Source organism: Gopherus evgoodei, chromosome 3, assembly GCF_007399415.2.
Source record: "Gopherus evgoodei ecotype Sinaloan lineage chromosome 3, rGopEvg1_v1.p, whole genome shotgun sequence".
Lineage (NCBI taxonomy): Eukaryota > Metazoa > Chordata > Testudines > Testudinidae > Gopherus > Gopherus evgoodei.
This window is the reverse complement of record NC_044324.1, coordinates 67,504,693-67,530,987: the sequence shown is the minus strand read 5'-3', so window position 1 is coordinate 67,530,987 and position 26,295 is coordinate 67,504,693. Positions and strand designations below refer to the sequence as shown.

The 26,295-nt window shown below is 40.8% G+C and overlaps 1 protein-coding gene across 2 annotated transcripts in view; it reads right to left on the bottom strand.

Moving 5' to 3' along the window:
* The window catches only part of KCNQ5 (potassium voltage-gated channel subfamily Q member 5), a 513,967-nt gene continuing 487,672 nt past the window's right edge, over positions 1-26,295 (bottom strand). For both annotated transcript variants that reach the window (XM_030555755.1, XM_030555756.1), the window contains 4 exons: positions 17,585-17,693; positions 4,422-4,553; positions 2,438-2,564; positions 1-1,985 (listed from right to left, as the gene is read on the bottom strand). In XM_030555755.1, coding sequence (XP_030411615.1) covers positions 1,038-1,985; positions 2,438-2,564; positions 4,422-4,553; positions 17,585-17,693 — 1,316 coding nt within the window. In that variant the 3' untranslated portion in view covers positions 1-1,037. The remainder of the gene's footprint in view (positions 1,986-2,437; positions 2,565-4,421; positions 4,554-17,584; positions 17,694-26,295) is intronic.

Below are 26,295 nucleotides of genomic sequence, written 5' to 3'. Positions count from 1 at the left end.
ATTCATATTCTCCTTTGCTTATCATATTCTCTTTTTTCCTCTTCACCCCTTCTGTAGTCTCTCTCTCTTCCCTTATCCCCTTTGTTTTACCCTCTGCTTTCAATATCCCACGTTACCATTTTCACTTCCTTCACAGACTTCTGACACAGTATCATGGAGTATCAGGGTGCAATTGTGAAGCATAGTGCCACCTTCAGGGCAGAAAGAATTACTTCTATAATAAAGGCAGTGCCCTCTCCTCTCCTGTTGATTCTGCTTCCAGAATGCTTCAGATCCACAGGAAGGGCAGTGATATCAGCAAGTTTGGGGGAAGGAAAGCTGCCCCTGAATTTTTGGTGCAGTAGTCCAGATTATCCATCTCTAAGGCCAGCCCTTATCCTTTGAATTTGTACATTTCATAGCAAAAGAAGGTTCTTATCATAAAGAACCTGAAAGTGGTGTGCAAAGTACTTTGCCACAGCACTAAATCACCAAAAATATTACAGAAATTAACATTCTAAAGCTGAGAGTGTTAAAATAACTGATTAATGATGAGTTAATGTGTGTATCTTGCAACTAGCAGCCATTTCTAGTCCCATATTACTAGTTTCCTTGATACCTTGCTAGCAGCTGTAGATAATATTTTTCTTGTAAACATAAACTATTGTCTAATTCAGGACATATATATTTTTAATTAATCCAGAAGCAAAGTGCTTTAAATCTTATGATTTTTACTTCTGTATTGTAGAAACAACCCTATTTCTAAATGCTCAGATCTTTGCTTTCTGACAGTCTGCAGTATTAACTTTGTAGATTACTCATTATTTACACCTACTGTACTACATAAAAGTGATGTACATTAGGTATAAATCTGAATTTTAGCTGTCACTTAAGCATGCATTTTCATGCAACTAGAAGATATGGGCTCATACAACTGCCTTTCAGATTCTTCCTGATTCTTGCAATTTTATCTTATTAAAAAGACTTTAAAAAGAGTTCATGCTATGATATGTATGACTAAAGGAATTACTCAGCCAATGAAGAAAACTCATAAATTGTTATTTAAGTTTGACATGAGGCAAGCTGAGTGCATCTGTACTGTCCCCTGGCTTGCAAATGCTTTGAGATGATCTTGATATTCCAGTCCTTAGAGAGTCAGTAGAAAGAGCTGTTTCCACTAATGAGCGAGAGATGCTTTCAAAAGCCTCTGTTTTTGTCTCTGCTTCCAACTCTTCATCTGTTATAAATAATTTTGACTCCCTCCATTTGGAGTACACTTCCTGGCTCCCTCTTGAGCCACTGGAGTCACTCCCAGCAATGTGTACATTCAGTTCTTCAGATGATTGTATAAGGTTTTGTACAGATAAAGATTTTCCTAAATCCATTTGCACTACTGGTTTAACTGAGACCAAGGGTTCCCCTTCTGTATCAAGGTTTTTTCTCCAGGAAAGATCCTTTGTTACTTTGGACTGTGCAACTTGTTCATTATCCTTTAAAGCAACAAGGCAAGCGGTGACATCAGAAATATTTTCCTGTGTAGTTGCAGGAATAATATGAAGAGGCTCAGGCCAGTTGGCATCCTTGACTGAGGAGAAAGGTGGTATTTGTAATGTTGTTGGTGTTGTTGGCTTAGTTGCCTGGTTTATTTGGTTTGATGTGTTATTAGTTATTACTGTTGCAGGTTCATCATTTGGCACCTGTGTTGCTTGACTATGCATAGTTGGACTAAAAGCATAGTAAGCCTGAGTGCTAAATTCATTTGGTGTCAGTATAAGCTGTAGGCCACGAGTCATGTTGGCACTAGCTGATCTGGATACACATCCACTAGTTTGTGCAGAACTAGATAAATCTTTGCTATCTACAGGACTTTGATAATCAGAGGTCTGGTCACATTCAAAAGATGGCATTTGAAATGAAGCCAAAGTGAGCGCTGATGCAGATCCTTTCCTTAAGACCTGTTGATATATATCTAACAGGCTGTCCAGTTTTGACTCTATGGATTGTACCTGCAGATTGGGAAAAAAAGGTTAAAGTAAGTACAAAATATTATTGAAAAATATTTTCCTCCCTACAGCCTCTCTAGAATCTAAGCAAAGAGAAAATGTAACAGATAACAATATAACAATCCACATATAAGGGAAATGCGTGTTTCTCTGTATAAAAAAGCTACTCATCAAAAAAAGAAAGCTATTAAAAGCGATGTATTTACAGATGCTGCATGATCAAGTTAATGTTTTAGCTATTAAAGGCTGCAGATTTCAGTAGTGTATGTTTTTCCATTTCTGTACACAAAGCACATTTAACGTAATATAATTTGTGTTTTACTTCAACATTTAAAATAGTGCAGACACCAGATAAAGTTATTTTACCAAATTGTTGTAAATTGAAAACATCCATTATTAATTACAGAAAGTTATAAGCAATAAAACAAAATCATGGTCTCCTACAGTCACTCTACCTGCTTCTCCACCTTGACTACACGCCCTAACATACTAAAGTCATCAGTTGTCTCATTCTCTGCAGTATTCTTTTCTCGACTTTTCTTATCTGTTGTGATTTGTCCTTTTCCAAGAATCTGGTCAACGCTGTGAAAGAAATTGGAGACTATAATAATTCCTGAAAATGGTGAAATTGTGGAAGTATCCACTGTTCACATCTATTGAAAATTACAATTACAACTATTTAACAGTTTCTGAAAAATGCCTAAGAAAAAGGATGGATTTATTTTTGTTAAAATAATAGTAATCTAAGTTCAAAAAAATACTATAAAAGAGCATGGAATGATGTTTAAAGCATCCGGGGAGAGCAAAATGTGAAGCTAAATGACAATGGAGTTATATTTACTGTTACTTGTGAGATTTGTTACACATATAAATAAATGATAATAGATACATATTTGTGAGTGATAGTTTAGTCTCGAGTTATTGGCTCAATCCTCCAAACATTTACTACTGGCTACATTGCTTACTACCATTAGTAGTCCCGTTGGTCAAATATGACCAAAAGTGTTTAAAGCATGGGGCCCAATACGTATATCTCATGCTTAGTTGTATCTGTATTAAACCAGCACAACATAGAATTAAAAAAAAATAAGTTGGGAATGGTATGGGGAGATTTATTGTAATGCGTGCTCTTATTCTAAACCAGTCAGGGCCGCCCGGGGGGGCGGGGGCGGCAAGTGGGGCAATTTGCCCCAGGCCCTGGGCAGGGGCCCCCATGAGAGTTTTTTGGGGCCTCTGGAAACCTCTCGCGGGGACCGGGCCCCTGGAGCTTCTTCTGCTCCAGGTCTCTGGTGGCGGGTCCCGGGGTAGAAGGACCTTCCGCTGTGGGGCTTTGGGGCACTTCAGCAGCGGGTCCTGAGGTGGAAGGACCCCCAGCCGCCTAAGTGCCCCGAAGACCCGCGGCAGAGCGTCCTTCCGCCCTGGGACCCCGCTGCCGAAGTGCCGGGTCTTTGGTGGTAATTCGGCGGCAGGGGCCCCCCCCGCCGCCAAAGACCCCAGACCCCCTGAATTCTCTGGGTGGCCCTGAAACCAGTGAGTGATATGAAGCAGGGGAAAGTTGCTTAAGAGAAGGTTTAAAAAAATAATGTTCAGCAATAAGGGCTCTAGGCTTTGAATCAATCAGGGCCACCCGGGGGGGGGGGCAAGTGGGGCAATTTTCCCCAGGCCCCACAGGGGCCCCACAAGACTATAGTGTTCTCTAGTATTGCAACTTTTTTTTATGGAGCAGGCCCCTGAAATTGCTTTGCCCCAGGCCCCCTGAATCCTCTGGGCGACCCTGGAATCAATGTCTCTGAGAACTAATGAGCAGTATTGAACCCTGCACCTCTGAGTGTTCTTCAGATGTCATTTCATAGTGGCCAACTGGCATACAGTATATAGCAACCAGAGGTGGAGGGAACTGCAAAACTCTGCATTGGAAAGGCTGGGCACAAACAGAGGGCTTGGGCTTCTAAATCCGGGAAGCGTTTCCCAAATGCAAATATAAAGATGGCGCTATATGAATCATGGATTTGTCTGTTTATTACCGTATGGAGTCCAGAATATTAAAATATAGGATCCGGGACATTGTGGTGCTAATGGCCCACAGCTTCTATTAACTTCAATGAGAATATAAGGGATAGGAAAACACTTTTCAACAGGTCACTGTATTAAATATTCCGTCAGCTTATGAGTGCACTTTAAAAAAAGGGGGGGGCTAAGGTTTTCCATTTTCTGGGCCCAATTTACATCCACATTTTTTCCACCCACAATTTAATTGCAGGCCTAACTGCATTCACAAAAAGGAAGACCAAGTTACAGCACAGGTGAAAACTTGGGCCAAAAAAAAAAATTTTGGTAAAGTAAAAGACACACAATTCTTCTGGCGCTAAATGACAAAACAGCTCAAGGTATTTTTACACAGGAAGGCTCTTCAATGATGAAGGATTATTCTTTCCTTACCGGGACTGAAGGCTTTTTATTCTGCACAACATATCAAGGTGACCAGCTGAATACTGTTCAATTACATCTTTTACATCATATGGACGTAATGTCTCTTTAAACTTTCTCTTTGCAACATGAAATTTCATGATTCTGTGGAAGAAACATTTTTCCTGATTAATCCTTATACATTTTTCTAAAACAATAAAATCATCAATACTGATTCAAATGTTAGCTCTGTCTATCTTCATAATTCTGACAGCTTAGTGTTACATCAGCTAACTTAAACTAAGGCCATGTCTCCACTATAAAGTTTTGTCAACAAAAGGCAGCTTTTGTCAATAAAATAGTGAATGCACACACACTGCGATGTGACTTTTGGTAGCAAAAATGCCCTGTTTTGGTGACAAAATACAATCACCCCAAAGACAGATGTAAGTCTTTTTCCTCTAAATTTTCAACAACAAAGTGCCAGTGTAAACACCACACTTGATTTTATCGCTTTAATTGGCCTCCCAGAGGTGTCCCACAATGCCCATCATGATCACTCTGGTCAGCAGTTTGAACTCCACTGCCCTGCAGTCAGGTAAATAACCATCTGCCCTTCCCCCTTAGAAGCCCCCAAAATTTTTGAAATTCCATTTTCTGTTTGCTCGGTATGGAGAGATCTCACTGCATCTTCCCAGGTGACCATGGCAGATAATCGCAGCACCTCTCCGGCTTAGACCACTGCAGAGCTGCTAGATCTGCTCAGTATATGGGTAGAGGAGGCTGTGCAGTCCCAGCTGCACTTGAGCCACGGGAATTGGGATACCTACAGGCACATTTCTCGAGGCTTGTGAGAAAAGGGCTGTGATCGGGACACACTGCAGTGCAGAGTGAAGATAAAAGAGCTGAGGCCGGTGTACCAAAAGTTGAGGGAGGCAAACCGTCACTCCGGTGCTGCACCTAAGACCTACCGGTTCTATAAGGAGCTGAATGCTATCCTTGGTGGTGACCCCACCTCCACTGCTAAGAGCCCCATGGATACTTCGGTGGGTCTGGAGGTGGTGGAAAGAGGACCTAATCCGAAGGACAAAGTCAGTGATGAAGAGGTGGAGTTAGACAATGTTGTGGAGCTCCCAATGGGGTCTCCCAGTGAGGTAGGCATCCAGAAACTGTTCACCACTCCAAAGGTGTCTAGCCAGTCTCAGCAGTTGCTCTCCGGCAAGCAAAAAGCAGGAGAGGAGACACCTTGGTAAGTGGCTGTGGTTTGCGTAGTGCAGAGGTGGGTTCAGGGTATAGAAATGTAGAAGTCTGGCTGTGTTTCCGTGAGCTGGACATTTCCCTGTGCAGCTTATCAGTATGGTGGAACAGGGTGTTGATGCACACCAAGATCTCACAGGAATCCTCCAGAGAGATCTTCAGGAAAGCTTCCTAGAGGTACTCAGGAAACCTCTGCGGAAGGTTCCTTGGCAGAGCAGCTTTGTTCCTTCCCCCATTGTAGGGGACTTTCCCGAGTCATTTGGAATCATTCGTGCAGGGATCAAAGTGTCACATAGGCGAGCATCATAGGGAGCAGGGCAGAAGTCACAAGCATATAGTAGATGTACCCTCATGTGATGGGGTGGACTAGGTCCAAAGGCCCCCTGCTGGAGGCCTCATGGTTCTGCCACACCCATTCCAGGGAAGGTGCATTGGAGAGGTCCTCCAAGCATGCTAGAGTAGCTGCAGAGGAAGCAGCCAATCAGGGCCCAGGAAGGCCTTATAAAAGATGCTGCAGAGCAGAGCAGTAGTCAGTTGCTGCTTGGAGCAGGAGAAGAAAGGACTGCACACCTGACTGCCTGGAAAAGCAGCAGGGCCCACGGGAGCATTTAATAATCATGCTTCTGTGCGTTGTTTCTTGTGCTTCGGCAGATGTGGCCATCAGGATCACCTCCCCCGCCCCACATGCTGGCCGAGCGTCTGCGCCAGATAAGAAAGCACCCAAATGGAGCAAAGAAGACATGTTCTGGGAGGTACTGCACTTGTCCAGTGCAGAGAAAAGGGAACACAAGGAGTGGTGGAAACTGAAAGGCAGAACAGAAAAGAAAATCAGGAGTTTGTTAAGGACGCTACTGAGTGGATGATTAAAGTAATGGAGGAGCAAATGCAGAAGTTGAAGTCCTTAATAATGCTGCAGACTGAGTAGATCAGTACTCGCCCTCTCCTGCAGTACATTCAGAACTCTTTTCCATGTCCCCATCTCCCCTCAAACTCTGCCCGCACAGTCCTTTCCACTTTCTGGGACTTCTCGGTTTCTCCTTCACTCCACCCCCTCAGACAACTTTCATAATGATAGCTGGACCTACACACAGCTCTGAAAGTCTGCTCTTCCCTGGAACCTCCTTTCCCACTAAGCATCCTTGGGTGTTCGGGTGTGTTGTTTTTTGTACAATAAAAGCAAAGTTTTTGAGTGGTAACTCATCTTTATTTGTTTTCTACAAATTGAGATAGCAGGCATTACCAATATATACACAGGCAGTTTATTCATATGGTTGCTGGAATGTAAGGCTCCAAATATAACCATTACTTCCTAGGAAAACTACATGTAACATAACATTGCAGCACTAATCACAGAGCTAGACATTACTGGTTCTCATTTTCAAAGTGTTGCCTCAAAGCCTCCCTGATTCAAACTGGCCCCCTCTGGGCTCCTCTTATAGCCCTCATATCTGGCTGCTCAAAATTAGCAGCCAAGCGGTCTCCCTCCACACTCCACCTCTGAGCAAACCTTTCACCCTTAAATTCACAAAGATTATGCAATGTACAACATTCAACTATCACCATGGGAATATTATCCTCATTAACGTCTAACCTGCCATAAAGGCGCTCCTTTAATCTGCCAAAGGCACATTCCACTGTCATCCAGTACCTACACAGCCTGTTGTTGAACCACTCCTTACTGCTGTCCAGGTTTCCCATTCAAGGTTGCCTGTAAGGGGTACACCGGATCTCCTAGGATCACTGTAATCTTCTGGTTTGGAAAGAAAGTGCCCACTTGTAGCTCTCTATACAGGCCAGTGTTCCTGAAGATGCATCCCATGTTGATGTCAGTGAAACACCTGCAGTGATGCACTTTCCACAAGTGCCTGCAATACTATGGAGAAGTATCCCTTTCCTATTGATATACTTCATAGCAAGGTGGTGGGGTGCCAAAATTGGAATATGTGTGCCATCCATTGCCCCTCCACAGTTAGGGAAATCCATTTCTGCAAAGCCATCCACTATTTCACGCACGTTTTCTAGAGTCATGGTCCTTCGTAGCAGGATGCAATTAATTGCTCTGCACACTAGCATTAACGCAGCCCCAAAGGTCGATTTCCCAACTCCAAATTGATTTGCCCCCAACTGGAATTGTCAGCTCCCACACAGCGATTGCCACACGCTTCTCTATCGATAAGGAAGCTCTCATTGTGGTGTCCTTGCCCCGCAGTGCTGGGGTGAGCTCCACACACAGTTCCAGGAAGGGGGCTTTCCACATCCGAAAGTTCTGTAGCCACTGCTCATTATCCCACACCTGCATGATGATAGGATCCCACCATTCAATGCTTGTTTCCTGAGCCAAGACTGATGGTCTATCCTATGCAGCTGTTCTGTGAATGCCAAAAGCAATCTAAAGTTGCTCCTATCCTTATCACACAGCATGTCACACAACTGGGAGCATCTTCAGTTAGGAACTTTGCAATTAACTGCACTGCCATCCACAACGTCTTCATGACAGCTAACAGAGCACAGGAGAGCAGTGCAGGATCCATCCCTTCTCACAAAGATACCGGGGTGCACAGCAAAGAATGGCTGTTGAAAAATGCTGCAAAAGAACCCCATGGACTGCTGGGACAGAAAGCAATGCATCATGGGACACTGAGCCCGGTCCCAAGATGCACTGCAATCCACTCCGCCTTCCCACAACACCTTATAACATAAAGTGTTGAGCTGGACTGTGGGATAGATACCCACAGTTCACTGCTCACACTGTCAATGACAGTGCCCCAACTGTGGATGCACTCTGCCGACAGAGGGAGCGATTGTGAACATGATATTCTGACTTTTATTATGCTGATTTTTGAGTGTCAACATCACTTTTTGTCAACAAAACTTGATAGTGTAGACAAAGCCTAAGCTAGGCTGATGATATTTTCTTCTGAACTTCTGAGTTATACTCAGCGAAACCCTCCTTATTCAAGATGATTCATGGCGCTTACAAGCACAACTCCACTGAAGTCCACATTTTTCAAGTGTAGAATTGTCATCTTAAAGACTTGTTACATCGGATTTTAAATAGCTTGTTTAAAGTTATAAATGTGTGCCCATCAAAGTGTTCTCTTCAGTTAGGTGCAAATTCAGCAAGGTACTTAAACATGTGATTAGTCTCATTGAGGTCAATGAGTCTGCTTAGGTCCTCAAAGTTAAGCTTGTATGTCATCAACTTCTTGAACCAGGACCTTAATGCTGAGGGAACTTTCATAGCTAAATCTCAACAATTCAGAAGTTTTGTTTTGTTGCTAGATTGTTCTTTTCAAAGCATCACATTTTGTTAGCAAATGTCTTCCTAGTTATATGTGTATAATTTTAATCTAACTCAGGCAAGTGCTGAATAAATTAAATGATAAAAATTGCCATGCTAATTGTACTCTCCTTTATATAATCAAACCTGTGCACATAAAAGGGTGTGCTTTGATTTTCTATTGAGAAAATAGTAATGTATATCCATCTATATCTAGGTAGCTATACCTAGACATATATGCAGTGTAGTTGTAGCCATGTTGGTCCCAGGATATTAGAGATAGAAGGTGGGTGAAGTTATATCTTTTACTGGACCAACTTCTGTTGATCTGAGACACAAGCTTTTGAGCCACAGTGGAGAAGAGCTCTGTGTGGTTCGAATGCCCATCTCTGTCACCAACACAAGTTGATCGAATAAAAGCTATTACCTCACCCGCATTGTCTCTCTAATACCTATAGATAAATATATAGCTGCGGATGGCTGTATGAATGCCAATTTGAATCAAACCAAACAATTTTGCATGCAGTTTAAAGGCCTTGATTCTGCTCCCACTGAAGTCAGCTGCAAAGTCCCCAGTGATTTTAGTGGGAGGATGCTAAAACCATTATAAATAATTTAATTATAAGTATTCACTTTCTTGTGTTCCTTATAAGTACAGTACCACACTTCCCATTTTGTAAGTATCTTTAATTGTGCATCCAATTTGTTTCTCATTAATTTTTCATTTGTTGATTACCAGTGTCTCTTCATGCAGGCCAGTATTCTTCATTTTTAATTCTTTGTTTTGCTGCTTTGGGACCAAACACTGCAGTCCAGAGATCTGACTGAGGCACAGTTTCCATTCAGGTACAATTATGACATTTTCCCAATTGAAATCAATGGTTGAATAAGGATTGTGGGATATGACTGTTGGATTTTACTGCAAAGCAATCAAAGGTGCCGTTCAACAGCAAATAATTAATGATGAAACGTAAATTTCACATAAAGAGCATTTTGCACAATTTTCTGTAATTTGTGTGGCAATCAGATGTTTAACGGGTATTTTTTAAGAACAGAAAACTTTGTGTTAAGTCATAAATGTGAAGAAATACAGGCCAAAGATTTTGAATATATCTTTAGGCACCTAAATAAAATTGATCAGATTTTTCAAAGGTGATGTGAGCTCCTGTAACTTCCACTGACTTAAATGGGAGTTGTGGAAGCTCAGCATATTTGGGAGTCTGAAAATTTGGCCATATGGCTTTGTGTTGAAGAGAAGTAAAAGGAGGACACTTGTCATAACTTGGTAAGATCTACACTCTAGTGCATCTGACGAAGTGGGTATTCACCCACAAAAGCTCATGCTCCAATATGTTAGTCTATAAGGTGCCACAGGACTCTTTGTCACTCTAGTGCAAGTAAGCAGGTAGGGAACACAAAACTGTTGGCCCATCTGCAGAATGTGCACAATCACCAACAGTGTTGCCTAGTGTTCAGGCAGGGTTTAGCAGGGCGTCTCCCCATTGATACACAGTCCGATCCCTTCAGTGCCCTGGCCCCAATGGTTTCCAGTCCTCCCCTTTAGCCCAGAGATTTTTTGAGGGTCAGAGGGTGGGCCCTTGAACAGTCAATGCCTTTTCCAGCTGGTCTGTCATCTAGATGAAGATTTCTAGTGTTGTAGTGTCCTCTTGGGGTGGGTGGGGATCCTGGGCCTGCTCTCTCACTAGGCTCCAATCCAGGTTCCCCTCAGACAACTTCCTATCCCCAGCCCCTTTTAGCTCCCCAAAATAATTTACTCCAATCAAGTCTATGACCTGCTCGCTCAATCACTTGCCTCTCCTATGGGGGTTTGCACAGGTCTGTGTTGTCAGGTCCCAGGAAACGGGCTCCTGGGCAGTACTTTCCCCTCCGCGCAGCTGTCTGCTCCCTTCTACTGCCCTGCTCTGAACTGTTGCTCTCCCCTTTTTAAAGTCCTATCTCCAGCTTGTCCAGGCCCTGCAGGAGTGGCTGGGCAGGACTGCCCGGCAAACCCCTTACTCACCAGTGTGGGGTTTGTATATCCCATCACACCATCCCTAATCCTAATATTTCATGCTATAATATTAGCTAATTCAATTTTTATTATACTACATAATTCATCTGTAAGATAGCCAACAAGAAGATAAAAGCCATGGTTATCACTCTGTGATAACTAGAGATTAGTATTACTTTAAATGGAATTACATGAAAACTGTACTTTGTATTATTTCTTTACCACATTATTATAAAAAGTATGCAGTCAGAGCTGAAATTTATAATGGACCCCTACTGATTATGTATAAACCTGTTATTCTAAGTAGTATTGATCTTTTCCCACAAGGCTTAGTTTCTTGATTTGTCGCGTTATTGTAAATATGAAGTTAAATGGTGAATTCATATAAGGTGGAGTGTCACTAGTATAATGGATGAAGCATAATCTTGGTCATAGAGTCCAGAAACGGAAGAGACTTATTAGGACAACTACTCCATCTCCCTGCCAGTTCAGGACTGATCTCCTTTGTGCACAGTGAACAGGTAACTTTAAATATGCCAAGGGACAAACTTCCACTGGGTGACTGATTCTACAAGCCAGTATATCTCACTGTCATTTCCAACACGGAGGCACCTGAAGCAGGGAAAATGTTGGAAATGGAATTTTTTCACATAGTTGTCAAATGACTCCAACATGTTCTATTCTTAAAACCATCTAATCCCTGTGTATCCAGTTCTTCGTTCAGGTTATGAAGAAAAAATTAATGTAACTTATTCCAAAACAACTTGCATTGCAAAGGTGGTTTATTTAGAAAAAATATGGTTGTCTTTTTTTTTCTTTTTTCTTTGTTTTGGTAGCCATACATGATTGCCATGCACACTCCTCCTGAAGTGCAATATGAGACTCAACAGGAAGTATGGAGCCAGGGAAGTAGTACGTTATATGGGGAAATAATAGAATTTCCTACTATGGGGTGGCATGTACAAGAAAATTGAGGCAGAAGGTCAGTTTTCATTATCGGGCCATAAGCCTGGTTAATCAGCATACACAAAAATCTGAAGTGTAGATCAGCACCTTGTCTAGAAGCAGTAAGTTGTTAAATTCACTGGCTTAAACCAGGGCTTTGGTTATTCAAGGCTGTTTTAATATTTTTCCTAGCTTGACCAAGGTTCTATGTTGTTTTGGAACTCAGGATGATTCTAGCTATTTGGGGAGAATCTCTTCTAATATATCTATGTTTCCTGATGTAACAAGGGTCTTTTTCCTTGCCTCCTCTGAACCAGGAGTCCTCTGAGCCTAAAGGTTTTTCGTTAACTTCAGTTGGAACAGAATTAGTCTAACACTCATTGATTTGAAAAATTCTACCCTTGATGTCTATTTCCATTTCTTTCCAGACATGAGATTGTATAGTAATTGCACCTGCTCTTAATGGGTCGATTTTGCTGGAGCCCTGTTCTCAAAAATGTTAGTAGTTAGGGCCTGGATCTAGAGCTCATTGAAGTCAGTGGGAATTTTCCCACTAATTTCAATGGGTTTTGGATTAGCCCTTATTCCCGTGTGCCTCAGATGTGTGAAGTTTTCTTCTGGATTCCAAGAATACATGTAAAATATCTACAGGAGGGAGGAGGAGAAAGAGATATATGAGCTATACAAATAATAAAGAAGTAAAAAGAATGGAGTTATTAAAACCTGTCAGTCACTATGAAACATAAAAATGCAGCGATTATTTAAATGATGGAACTGAGGGGTTCATTTGGAGTTGTTAAATTCTATTGATTCAGTAATTGTCAATTAAAAAATAAGTCAATCTGTTTTTTTAAAAAGTCCTGAAATAACTATTTATATAATAGATTTGAATAAATGTAGACACCAATTATGGTTAACAATAGCAATTTTATGGACTTTTTTCAAAATAAACGAATTATGTCACAACTCCAAAAACTTTGAATTTCCTTGTATTTGTTAGTTTTAAATGTTAAACTATTTTTGTGTGTTCACATATGCTACAAACTAAGGGTCTGATCCTGCAAACACTTACACATTGGATGACTTTACTTGCATGTAATAGCACTACTCCCGCAAGTCAAGTTACTCATATGCTAAAGTATTTGAAGAATAGGCTCTTAAAGCACACAACAGGTATATGGCACACTAAATGCAGCTTAGTGCTTGTTTTCTGCTTGTACCACAAGAGGGCAAAAAAGACTCACCACAAACCTTAACTGTATGTAAACTGAGTAGAACCATATGGAGTCCATTCACAACAAATTCTGACTAAGCAGAAAGTGAAACAAACAAAAACAAACAAACCAGTGCAGTCCCCTGTCTATTTGAAAGGCTAATTATTTTTTCTCAGAGTCACTGTATTAAGTATAACAGAGTCATTTTTCTATAATTTAAATATAATGTGATGAATGATACCCTGTATACTAACCTCATCTAATAAAACAACTGGTGTAAGGCAACTTTACCATAAGAATTATTCATAAATAATGGCCCAATTCATCATCCAGCAGAGAACAGAAGCTAAATTATTTTGTATCGAATTGAGCTCCAAATGATTTCAGACACTTTTGTATCAAACTGCGTCACTTACACCCCAAGAATCTCTGTGTGACCTTCTCTGCATCTTTACTGAGGCAAAACTCCTCCTGAAGCTCAGACAAGTTTTCCATGAGCAAGGACTGCACATCAGGCCAAAACAGAACAATATTAGCAAAGTCACCTCATGTCAATAACTTCAAATGCAAGAGCAGCAAAACTCAGGATTACAGGGACATGAAGATTCGTCTTGTACAAGGTTTTGCTTCCCATTTGTTTTGTATTTCTTTCCCTGCACGTTGCATTTCCCTCCCCATTCATGTTGCCAGTTATAGTGTTACATACAAACACGCTTGTCATTAGTGGAGACTACAAATCTGCAGATATCCACGGACCATTTTTGCAGATTGGATGCAGATACAAATTTTGTATCCACGCAGGGCTCTAGTCATTGTGCCCTTTACTGAGTCTGGGGCTGAGCAAATGCATTATCAGTTCCTTTAGTGACCCTGATGCTCTCGCGTCATTATTTAAAAAAATGTTTATATTGCCATAGCACCAAGAAGCCTCCTTAAGGACTGGATCCCTAGTCTGAGAGGCATCATGACATAGTCCCTGCTTTGAAGATTACAATCTAGGAAGATTGCTTTCCTCTTAACTAAACAAGACTCCCACAACTTCACTGTTGAGTGTGAAAACATGCCCCACCACTTCCAGCAATTCAGCAGCCCCATGAAGCTTGCCCAGGGTGCTGGTTCTACCACAGTGCTCTTCTACACTGCTGGTTCCATGGCTGTTTTTTCCCATCCCCAACCTCAGCAACCCCTCCTGGTTTTCTGCCTGCAGAAAAGGTCAGGAACTAATAGCAGGGAGGCAGATCATGTGGGAAGTGCAAGCCATGGAAGGAGAGTGTTCAAGCAGGGCTGATTTACTCAATAGGCAGACTAAGCACATGCTTGGGGCACCAGCAAAGCAGGGGGCACCAAAAAAAAAGGAGATTTTTTTTGAAAAAATTTGATATTTGATATTTCAAAAAAAGCATCGAAGTACTGTAATCATCCTGGGAAAAATCAGAACTTTGTTAGACTTCCTTACACTCCAGTACACACTCTTGCCCTATTTTTCTGTTTTCTTTTTATTACTTATCCCTACCTAAACCAGGGGGGCCTCCTACTAATGCACATCGAAATAATGCGAGGAAATCAGAGACTGTAACTGATCATTCTACTCCTGGTGGTCAAACAAACATTGTTCTAGAAGGTGTGGATGTGTCAGAGACTGAACCTGCTCATGCTGTAAATAATAGGAGAAAAGATCCTAGTATGTCGGTTGATTTCAGTACCAATGATGTAGCTTACTGGATAGATCGTGGGCCAAATGACTGTCAACACCACACTGGGCCATTTAAGAAATCACATCGGCCTTTTATCAATGGCAAACAAACAAGATATTGTCCACAAAAAAATATTTTTCGGCATGAAAGTGAATGGTGAGAAATACACTCGAGAATGGTTACTGTATTCACATCAACAGGGTCTGTGTACTGTTTTGTTTGCAGTTTGTAAGTATCTTAATCAAATGCCTATAAATGTTCTGTTATTTTTTGTATGACGTTTAGCTACGTTATTTGGATTTCATATTAACACCAAATGAAAATGTATGTATAAAAACATACAGCAGTTAGAGATAGAAAAGACCTCCTGGGTCAGCTAGCTTACTTCATTGCCATACTGCACAGTTATTCTCTACTGCATATTTCTTAGCGCTGATTTTATAAGTCCTAGGAAATGGAGGAATCCCACCATTTCCATTGGGACAATATTATGCAGCCTAGTTGCTCTCACTGTCAGGAAACAGTCAGATATGTTGTACTATATGGTAAAGTTTTTTATTAGTTTCTCCTTTTGACTTTTATATGCTTGGTAAATGTGAGTTAATGGCCATAGTTAAAAACTGCAGTGCTTTCTGTCAAGCCTGCATGTCTCTCAGTGCAGGATACTAACGGCTAATTGCTGTCCAGGGATCCAGGACTGGTTCTGATAATACCACCCATCCTGCCACCACAGAGGGGCCTAGTATACCATGCACAGGTTGAAATATTAGTTATATGTGTACTGCTCTTGCTCTGCTGGTGCTTGGTGTGGATTATGAACTGCTTCGTGCTGACTGGGAGCTCCGTGGTGAGAGCATGATCCTCTGGGGAATCAGGACGCTGCTTCCTTCATTTTGGCCCTGACTGAGCCACATGGCACCATTTTTCTTAATTCACTATTGCCCGAACACTTCTCCTCAAACACATACAACCATTATGGAGAACTTTCCCTGTCTTCCCATGTAACTCCCTCCCTCAACTGGGCTGCCACAGGAGCTTGGGAGAGGTGGGGCAGAGAAAGCGGTGTCCCTTATAGCCAAAAAGTTCAAGTATATGACTTTGAAGAGCCCGATTTGCTTGAACTGTTACTGAACAGATCCAGTGAGTGAGTCTTCAGTCTCCCTTGCTACTTGGAAGCAGTCAGACCTGTGAGCAATGGGTGCTGGCTAAGGCCCTTTCACTGAAGAACACATTAGTTCTTTCCACCTCCAGAGATGCAGTCGCCACTGCCTCTGCAGCGCACTAGCACTACCTCTCTCATTTCAAAACTTCCAGAGGATTTTAAAACAAATTTATTTTTTTTGTCATTTTACAGCAGTTTAGGCACAAACTTGAGGTGTGACTTTGTCTTTCTGAGGATAGCCTTTTGAAACACAGCAATGGCTCTCCCCTGCTGCCAGAGGTATGTTCTTCTCTAAAGTGATAGATTCTGCCACGGAGATGCACAAGATGAGAGCTGTGGGAGCACTCATTCAAGAATGAAGAATGTTTCATAGCAAATTATAAGCTCTGTGCATTGTTCAGAAACACTGCAGTCAGTTCATGATAGCATTTCCCCCAATAATTCATTTTTCAGTGGCAGTGCTTGTCTATAAAAATTGATTTGGTAAAGGAAGTATGAAGTTCTGTGCGACTGTAACAGTACCCATAGCTGGGGAATCTGCAGTGACTGAATTTCTGGATCTAAATGTGTGAGTCTCTACAGCTTGAGTGAAAGGATCAGGCCTATTAGTTTGAAGACTATAAATCTCACACATGGTCCAGCTATTCCAGGGGGCAAAAGGCCCACACTTAGTTAACATGGGTTATATTATGATACTGTTACTGAAATGAATGGGACTACCTGAGAAGTAATGTGTGAGCATGATATCAAAATGTGGCCAGTGGTATTTAGGTCAGTTTCTTTTCTTCTTTTCTTCCCAAACTCACCATTACATGAATATATTTCTCTTTAAGTAATTTTGTGCAGCTTGCCACTTTGATAAAGGAGACAGAACTTGAGATTAGTTTAAAACTGTTCGAGTCATAACTAGATCAATGAATTGTCATCAACAAGGCTCTGCTTAGCTGCAGGACTATAACTGTTCTGAACTCACCAGAATAAACTTATACCATAAAAATATGCTATTGCAGAAAGATTTGGGAGTAAGCAAATTCAATACACATTGTCAATTTGACAGTGAGAAATATTAGAGACACAAGGTAGATCAGGTAATATATTTTACTGGACCAACTTCTCTTGGTGGAAGAAAAAAGCTTTCCAGCTACACAGAGCTCTTCTTTTCTGTTAGCTCGAAACCTTGTCTCTCTCACCAACAGAAGTTGGTCCAACGAAATATATTATGTCCTCCTCCCTTGACTCTCTCATATTCTGGGACCAGCACAGCTACAGCACTGCAAAGTGAGAAATATTATAACTTTTCCAGACCTGGTGACATACATTCAGTAAAGCTACATCTGTATGTTGAGTGTATTTTGAATTACAGAACATATATTGTAAATCAAGCTTCACTTTTCTCTTTCTCTTCCCATTCAAATAAGACCCATATTGTAGAATATGTTTTTGAAATGTTGAAAAGAGGATAACTTAGAGCTGTGGAAATATATCAGCTTCTAGTAGGCATATTGCTGAATAGCAGGGGGGAGAGAATTATACTAGCATGTTTACTAGTGATGTAAAAACATAGCCATACAATAATTTCAATAGCCAATAACAGAGCTCTCAAATATTTCTTCACTAAGTATTCTTCACCCACCTGATAGCTCTAATGATGGTTTTAAGTGCTGGCGTGAGATCTTCTACTGATACATCACATTGGCATCCTCTCTCATCACAAACATCGTCTGTTCCAAGAGTGGTGTCAGCTACAGGATACATTTACAAGCCTAAATAACAAGCACTTCAAGACAATACCCCTGTACATTTAGGTAGCTTTCCTCTCATGCTGTCTATATTGGGAAATAAAACTACATTAAGGGAACCAAGTTCTGCTGTCTAGTCTAAACCTAAAAGCAGAGAGGAAAACAGAATTTTAGTAATGAGAAAGAGAAAAAAGCCTGAGACCTATTAGATCATCAGTCTATCTCCCTGCTAGTGCAGGATTGTTCTCTATAGTCCAAATAGATACTGTAATACCAATACATTTATAATGCAGGTCTGCGTGGCATCTGAGTATATCACATCATGTTCTCTGTTTTAGGAAGAAGCAACAGGGTAATAGAAACCATGGCAGAACCACAATATAGATACAAGACACATATTATAATGATGAATTATTAGTTATTATGTATATAGCACCGTAAATATACATAGCATTTAACAGAAAAATAAAGGATTTGCTCCCTCTTCCAGAGAGCACATTTATTCTGTGTGAGGACAGCTGAATGACCAAATACTCCACTTCAGGTAAAAACTGTGTTTAACAGAAGAAAGATATAGGATGAAATACATACCACTTCAGTTGGCCCACGTAAGCCTTCTGCCTCTAAGCCACTTAAGAATTGCCTTTTGTCTGCCATAGTGGGAGCTGAGGGAGCTCTCTGTACTAGCTAGTCTTACGATGTAGAAGAAATTTGCTTATTTTATGCATAAAATATTTATGCCCCATCCCCTCCCTAATGCAAGCTTGGATGCCTGCCAAAATTATTAATTAATTTTAATAAACTATGTAATTATCCTGCTATATTATTTTAAGTTCACCAAAGCTACTAATAATTAAAATAATAACTGAAAACCGTACTTAATGCTGAACTTTCCAGGTGTTTCACACTTCTGTTCCTGATTTAGTCTTTCCAATAACTTTCCCCATTTCTGGAATTTCCTGCCTTATCCCTAAATATCATACTAAATGAGTCTCCCTTTATTCTAGTGGTATTTTCACTAAAAATCTGATTCTTCTCACTTACACTGGTGTAAATCAGGAGTAACCCTGTTGAAATCAATAAAATTACAGCTGTATAAAACCAGTGAAAGAGGAGATTCTGACTTCTGCAGTTTAAAATAAAGTGCATTTCTAAATGGTGGCCTCTATGATAAAATTCTTGGCTCTTGTTCTAAGTGTAGCTTAATTAATGAAAGAGCTCCTTTACTGGAACATTGCAAAGAAAAATCTGCATAAAGCTAGTGTTGAATGAGACTCATGCAATCTATGAAATTCTCCAGGCAGTTCACAGACACAAATATCTTCAAAATACATTCATAGATACACAACAAAAAGTTCTTGCAAATTTAAGCCAACACAAAAAAGAGGCACTTTTCTTAATAAATTGCTTTCTTTCTTTCTAATATTTCCATTAGCATGAGTTTCCCTCAGTATGGTAGGAGCTCAATACAATATGTCAATGACGCTGCTGAGGAAAAGCTATAAACCTTTTTTGATATATACAAGAAATGTGCGTATTTCTTTATAATACTTAGAGACTTGGAAATGCCACCCACTCACATCAAGGGGTGGGAGAAATTGATGCCACTGTAGCAAGGGAGGGAGATTTTTGCCAATGGACAATAGGTAGAGACTCCCAGGGGAGGAGCTGGCAGCCATTGCCAGTTGGGGGAGAAGGGTACTGATTGGCCAGCATTCCCAGCTCCCAGGATTTAGCCAGTGCAGGACCCTTGTGGAGCCTCTTTCAGCTCTGTTCCAGCTGCCCACCTTTCCCATCTGAACTAGGAATGGGAACCTGGCCTGACAGATACTGCAGGTCTAACCAATCACCTATTTACAGTGTCAGGAAGGGATTTCTTCTCCCATGGGCCAATTGGCAAAGGACCAGGGAGTTTTTTGCCTTCCTCACAGCACCTTCAACCCACAGTGCTCTGAGTAGGAACACGCTTGGTACCTAATTAAGGTATTCGGGTGGTGGTGTTTATTCGTCAGAACTTGCGGCTGGTTTCCAGTGCAGTTAAGAGAATAAAATGAATGGTTCCCTGAGGTAAAAGACCAGGGATTTTGGTGATGAGCCTTGGGCTCATGTGACAGGGTGAGTCCTTGTGGCCTTCATGGGCAGAGGTCAAATATTGTAGCCCTTGTGGACTGATGCCCCACCATGCTGCACCCTCTGTCCCCCTTGCGGGGGTAGGGGAAAGAGGGTGCTAGGACTCAGAGAGAGCTGAGTTTGGAGTGTAAGCTGAGGAGAGCCACCCTATGTTATGAGTTATATGATAAGTAGCACTATAAACCTGATGCTAGTTACAGATTATATGGTAACAAGCCCTGTAACCCTGGGCCTATTAATGGGTTCTCTGGTAAGGAACCCCCACACTGGAACCAATTAAATGCCTGGTATAGGAGAATATATATATGGGCAGGTGGAGCCCCTCCCTGTGTTAAAGTTTAACAAAATTGTAATCCTATGCATATGTCTGTCCTCATTTTGCTGCTGTGTCCAAAAAAGTTTGGGAAGCATGCATTAAGAAGAACTTGGAATTTTTTCCAATTTGCATTCCTGATGAAATAAAAGTTTATGCTCTGATTAACTTTCCAGTGGAATTTTATGGGCATGTATGTATTCACATTTATGAATTTCACTGACATTTATGATTATGCATAGATATATGGGATAAAATTATGATGTGAAACCCCAGAAAGTGCAAATAAAAACGTACGCGTTCATAACTGTATGTCATATGGTTTGGTGCACAAGTTATGCCTTGATTTTGATTTATATTTTCCAAAGGCTATATGTGTTTTCTGTTGTTTAGCAATGTACCTTGGCTACAGTAAAACTGACACTGCTCTGATCTTCCTCACAGCACTATACTAACAATGTTAGTGACATCCAAAGCATATCTGTCTGTTTAAGAGAAATGAAAAGCTTTTATCCTTTTCCCTTTCATTTGTTTCCTGGGAACAGTCAGGTGCTAGCAACAATATTCCAGTATTGATCAAAGTCTAGAAACTCAGTCTGTCTAGCTCTGAACCCCTAAAATAATATGAACAATAAAGTCTGATCTTGTTTCTGAAAGCATCAGGACAAATACTACACAATGTTGCACTTAGATACTATGTTAGACTACTCTAGGTATTGTATACTCAGATCAAACAAACACACACACAACTGTACAACATAGTATGTGTTCCAAATATGTACACAAATTATTGAAACTCTTTCCTATCAGTTTAAATCAGGCTTTTGACTATATATTATGGAGGTAATAAATATTTAATAGAGACATTACATTGCAAAAATATGGTTTATTTTAAACTTAATTAAAACGTGTGTCTGTGTGCACGCGTGTGAGTGCAAGGACGTGGCTATTGTTTTATTTCTCAAACGTGAAGCAGGCGTGAAGCAGTATTGGGTCTGGGGAAGGTTCTAGGCAAAAGTTGCACTGCTAGACAGATAGAAAAACAAATAATGTTTCAGGAATAACATCACTGTTTTCCTTATTCTAATAACATTCTTTTTTCAGTGTTAGCAGAACGACTTTTTCTGTGATTCTCTCATTGTTATATGACACTATGGTGAATTTTACTTTCAAAAGTTTTACAATATTGCTGAATTCATTTGTACATTCTAAGGTGGTCTGTATACATAAACATATGCATGAGATTATTTTCCCCTTACATGCTTAACTCTTAGGGCTAGCTCCACAAAAGGATTTAGGTGCCACCTTAGGCAACTACTTCCAAATGTTTAGAAAATCAAACTCTCTGCTCAGTTGCCACCTAACCCTACAGACAAACCCTGTAACCCTAAATTCCCTAGATGCCTTAGTTTCTGCTGATCAAGTCCCGCAGGTGCCAGCATTTCTGCTGGAGGACGTGCTCAAAGCAGCCTCAGTCCTGATGCCCAGCTCATGCCTAAACCCCAGTGGTGGCCTCAGATTGGACACTGCCCACGTGTCTCACCTGTGGGGCTTAATTCATAGGTGTACTGAGGAAGAGAGAGCGCAAGCAGGAAAGAGAGTTTTTGACTCCATTATCTAGTGGTTAGGGCATTACCTGGAATGTGTGAGAGCTGATTTCTAGTCCCTACTCCAATGAACATTTCAGTATTTTATACAAAGTGGAACCTTCAACAGGGGAGGCTGAGGGAGACTCATCCCAGAAAAGCCCCTAGCCCAGTGGTTAGGGCACTTAGCTGACAGTTGGGAGAACTGGGTTGAAGTCTGTGCTCCACATCATGCAGAGTGGGAATTTGAACTTAGGTCTTCCATATCCTTGCTGAGTGTGCTAGCCACTGGCCTATTGGGTAAAAGAGGGCCATTGCCAGTTTTTGTGAGAAAGGACTGTTCTGGCTTCAGTGCTTAACTCCAGCTGACAGTTCACAGCTGTGAATCCTTGTAGAGGGAGGTACCTCCTCATAAATGCCTAACTCCCTTTGAGGGGAGGGGCTTAGACAATATTTCTTTAAGATAAAAAGCCTTGTTTTTATTGGTTATCAAATAATTCATGCATGATCCTAAAATCTAAAATTCTGCATGTATAATAAACATTACATAAAGATTCCTATCTAATAATTATCCGTTAGCTTTTAGTTGCCATTAAACTTCCAAAAAATGCCCTGTAGAAATACTGGCAATATTTCATGGAATGGCTCTCGATACTTAATTAAAAAGGAGTTTCTCCATGTTGAGTAATGATAGGAGAATCAGAATTTTTTCTAAAAACAGTTAATTATATACACCATAATTCTACCATTAAAATTGCTGATCACATCATAATAGTGAATCACTAACTGATCTGTTATTAACTTGCCATAAAAGGAGAATAAGAAAGATGGATTATTTTGTTTTGACTCTTTTTAACTTTTAAAATTCTAAAATTTAAAAAATCTATATCTAACTGATTTGTATCGATATAGCTATACATACAAACATACCCCATACCTATGTAAACAGCATACATGTTAAGGTATAGCCATGTATGGAAGTGCAGGCTATGTGATAAAGTGAAGAACTATGGGGGAAATATCATGCATTTTTGACTGCATCATTTGTTGCACTCTGCCCACAAAACCGCTCTGTTGGTGTGAGCTCTGAAATTCCAAACCCCTTGTCCTTGGAGGTGAGGTCACCACTGGAGAGTCTTCAGCCCAAATGCCAAGTTTTGGTCAGGGTTAGCAGTAGCAGTGACTTCACCCCTGCAAGCACTCACCCCATTAGGGCCAACTTCGTCCTGGGCTTGGCTCCCTCTCTCTTTTTATTAAAAAAAGCAGAGACTTCAGTTGCTGGGTAATAGTAATAAGGGTACTTGGCTTTAAACACAGAAGGTTATGAAGGACAGTAACAAAAACATTTTTTAAAACTCTAAAGCATTGCTAAAATAGCAATATATTTGGCATATGCAGAATACATGCTGTGCAATATGGTATAATGGCTTAATCGGCACTCAATTCATGGTTTCACCATTCATGAGTGTGAGGTCATGTGAAATTCATTTAGGTAAACCCTTTGTACCACACCACATTGCATTTTCTCTCTCTCTCTCTCACTCTCAGAGCCCAATTGTGCAACCCTTATTCATACTGCTAAACAGTCCCTTTGAAGTCATTGAATACTCATCTATATGAGTAAAATTTGCACAATCAGGGCCAGACCATCAGTTGATGTAAATTGAAATAACTCTATCAAAACTAATGGAGCTATGCTGATTAACAGCAGAAGAAGATCTGGCTCATAGAGTTCAAATTAGAATGGTGGATTATGTTTTATAAGATCTCATTAATAAATTACAGTGTAAACTATATGAAAATTAGAGGAGATATGTTATTGGTTTAAACAATCACAGAAATATTACCCTATTGACTGACATCAATTAACATATTGCTAACAGCACTACAGCTTTTTATCCCAAGGTATTAGATCATACAAATCCAGTAAGGAGACTAAAGACACCAAACGGGTTAATTCTTAACCAGTAATTGCTAACTAATGAGGTCTTAAAAACAACTAAACTAAGGACCTGCCCCAGATCAAATGAACTCTAGATGAGGGCAAGATGTGTGTTATTGAAAGAAAAAGCTGTTATTTTTACAATACATAAATTATATGGTAATAACTAAGTATATGGGGGATGAAGTATACATTTGCATTCTTTCCATGATTTTTATAATCTACTCACCCTGAGGATTCAATGTAAGTACTCTCAGGGGAATGGAAGGGCAGAGAGTTCATGTGAGTTTATAACTTTCTGCCGTTAAGTTTAGAGATAAGAACAGAAATCAACTGTTTCCTTGGGGAGGCCTTTTCAATTAATCAAATGAAATATGTCTGTAATTTCTCAAGTGTTGAACACTTTGATGTTTTATTCAATAAACTGTGCAACGTCTTTAGGTTACAGAGAATGCTAAATATCTCCTGCAAAGTCTCAAAAATGGTGGAATAAAATGGTGGAATACCTGTTCCTAATTTCATTTCAGAATGGGCGAAAGGGTGATTATTAGACTATTTAGGAATAAATCCTGTTCCTCAGAAACCAAAGACACAGCAAGGCCTGGAGTAGGGCTTTCCACCAGGAGAGCTGGGGAAGCAGCCCCAGAGAGTCTGGGGAAAGGTTCCGTGAAGAGACAGGACACATAGGAAAGGGTAAGTTGATCAAGGCCTGATGGGACAGGAGAGAACAGAGCTTCTCATTCCTATGAGGGATAAGATTTTCAGTAGAATTAGGGACTGTTAGTGAATCCTGCACTAAGGGGATGAAGATTCAAATGTGTGGGAAAGTAAGTGAAGGAAAGGCCTGAAGCAATGCAGCATTGCAGTGGGCTGGAGGCCTGTTGTTAGCACCTGCCTTTAGCTAGGGATGCCAGGCTAGAGCTTGCAAGAAAACATGGGAGGAAGACCTTTTCACTCCCTTGTGTTAAGGATGGAAGAGCAAGGTAGGAAAGGACTATTGAGTTGTTTGGTTCTGGAAGGGTGAAGAAATTCCTTAGCCTTGGGGAGGTCAGTCAATCATTGATATCTGCCTTGCATCAGAAGAGATGAACCCTGATACAAGAAATGGACCACTGAGCTCCTACACCAGTGGTCCTCAACCTTTTTTCTCTGGCGGGCACCAGATGAAAAGCCACGGAGGACCGTGGCGGTGGATGAGCATCTGCCAAAATTCCACCAAGTGGCAACGTCAATAGGCATTGCTGCTGAAATGCCATCAACAAACAGTGTCATCCATCTGCAGAAAATTGGCAGCATTTCAGCAGTGACGCCTCTGGATGACGTAGCTTGTCGGTGGCATTTCGGCAGGTGCTCATCCACTGGCCAGTATATGGGCGCATTTAGACACCCCAGCGGGCGCCATGGTGCCTGCGGGCACCACGTTAGGGACCCCTGTCCTACACTAATAGATGGCAAAAGGCATGGATCAAGGAGGGTCAAATATGTGTGGTGTTCTGTATATGAACGTTTCTTTATCCCAGAAAGGGAGGGTTTTTGCTTTGGTTAGAGAGCCAAAGTACCAAAATCACCCAGCCAAATAGCCAGTGGAAGATCATCATAAAGAAGGAAACAGAGGTAGTGACCTGGCACCTGGGAGGGAAGAATAAATTACTACAACAAATAAAATGCTGTCATTCCATTCAGTAAGAAGAAAAAATGCTCTAAGCTAAACATGTAGTTTATGCACAGTCTGTTGAACATTCACTTGGAGACAGCATTTAATAACTGTGGAATCCATAGCAAGGGAGGAAAAATTTTGAACCCACCAAGGTTGGTAGGGCTTATCTGAGGGATAAAAGTGAGGCTGAAGAATGTACTGTGTGAGGTTGCTAAGTGTTGCCTATAAGTAGTAAGCAAGCTGGACATCAGTTTGATGACACTGATCCCAGAGGTTGCTGGACTGAGTCCTACAGTGGAAACTTTACCAAAAAGCTGGAGTAACAGCTGTTGCTCCTTCTGCTGCAGAAGAGAAATGGACATATCTATTGGATGTTGTACATAATGGTGGATGTGCAGCTGGAAATTGCTGACATGCATACAGTCTGTGGTTACTTTGAGGAACTGGAAAGTATTTAATTGTATTGTGAAGAATTATAAACTATATTTAGTTTTTATCAGTAGAGATTCCTGCAGATACAATTCATGGCATCTTTTCCCTAAAACAAAAACTGCACGGGAAGTTCCTACTTATTTTGATGAGGCTTCAAGACTATAAGTTACAGTATGTCTAGGGGAAAATATATGGCAATGTTTGCAGAGTTTGTTCGATAAGCATGGGGAACTGGTAAAAAGGAAATTAATCCCTCAATGTGATGTGGCTAGAGAATGAAAGATAGGAGTGGTAAAAATTAAAAGGAATATTACAACTGTGCTCAGCAAACTGCATTGGTTGTCAGTTTATGTCTAGATGCAGTTCATGGTACTAATTTTTTTTATCTATAAAGAGCTTTCTGGTTTGTATCTTACTGACCACTTTCTGTTCCATTGTTCTATCATAGCCGTTGAGATCAGCCAGGGAAGGGTACTCAACCACCAAACTGAAAGTCTCAGGATTTGTACATCTGAGGATTCTCAGAGAAGGACCCTAGTCTCTGG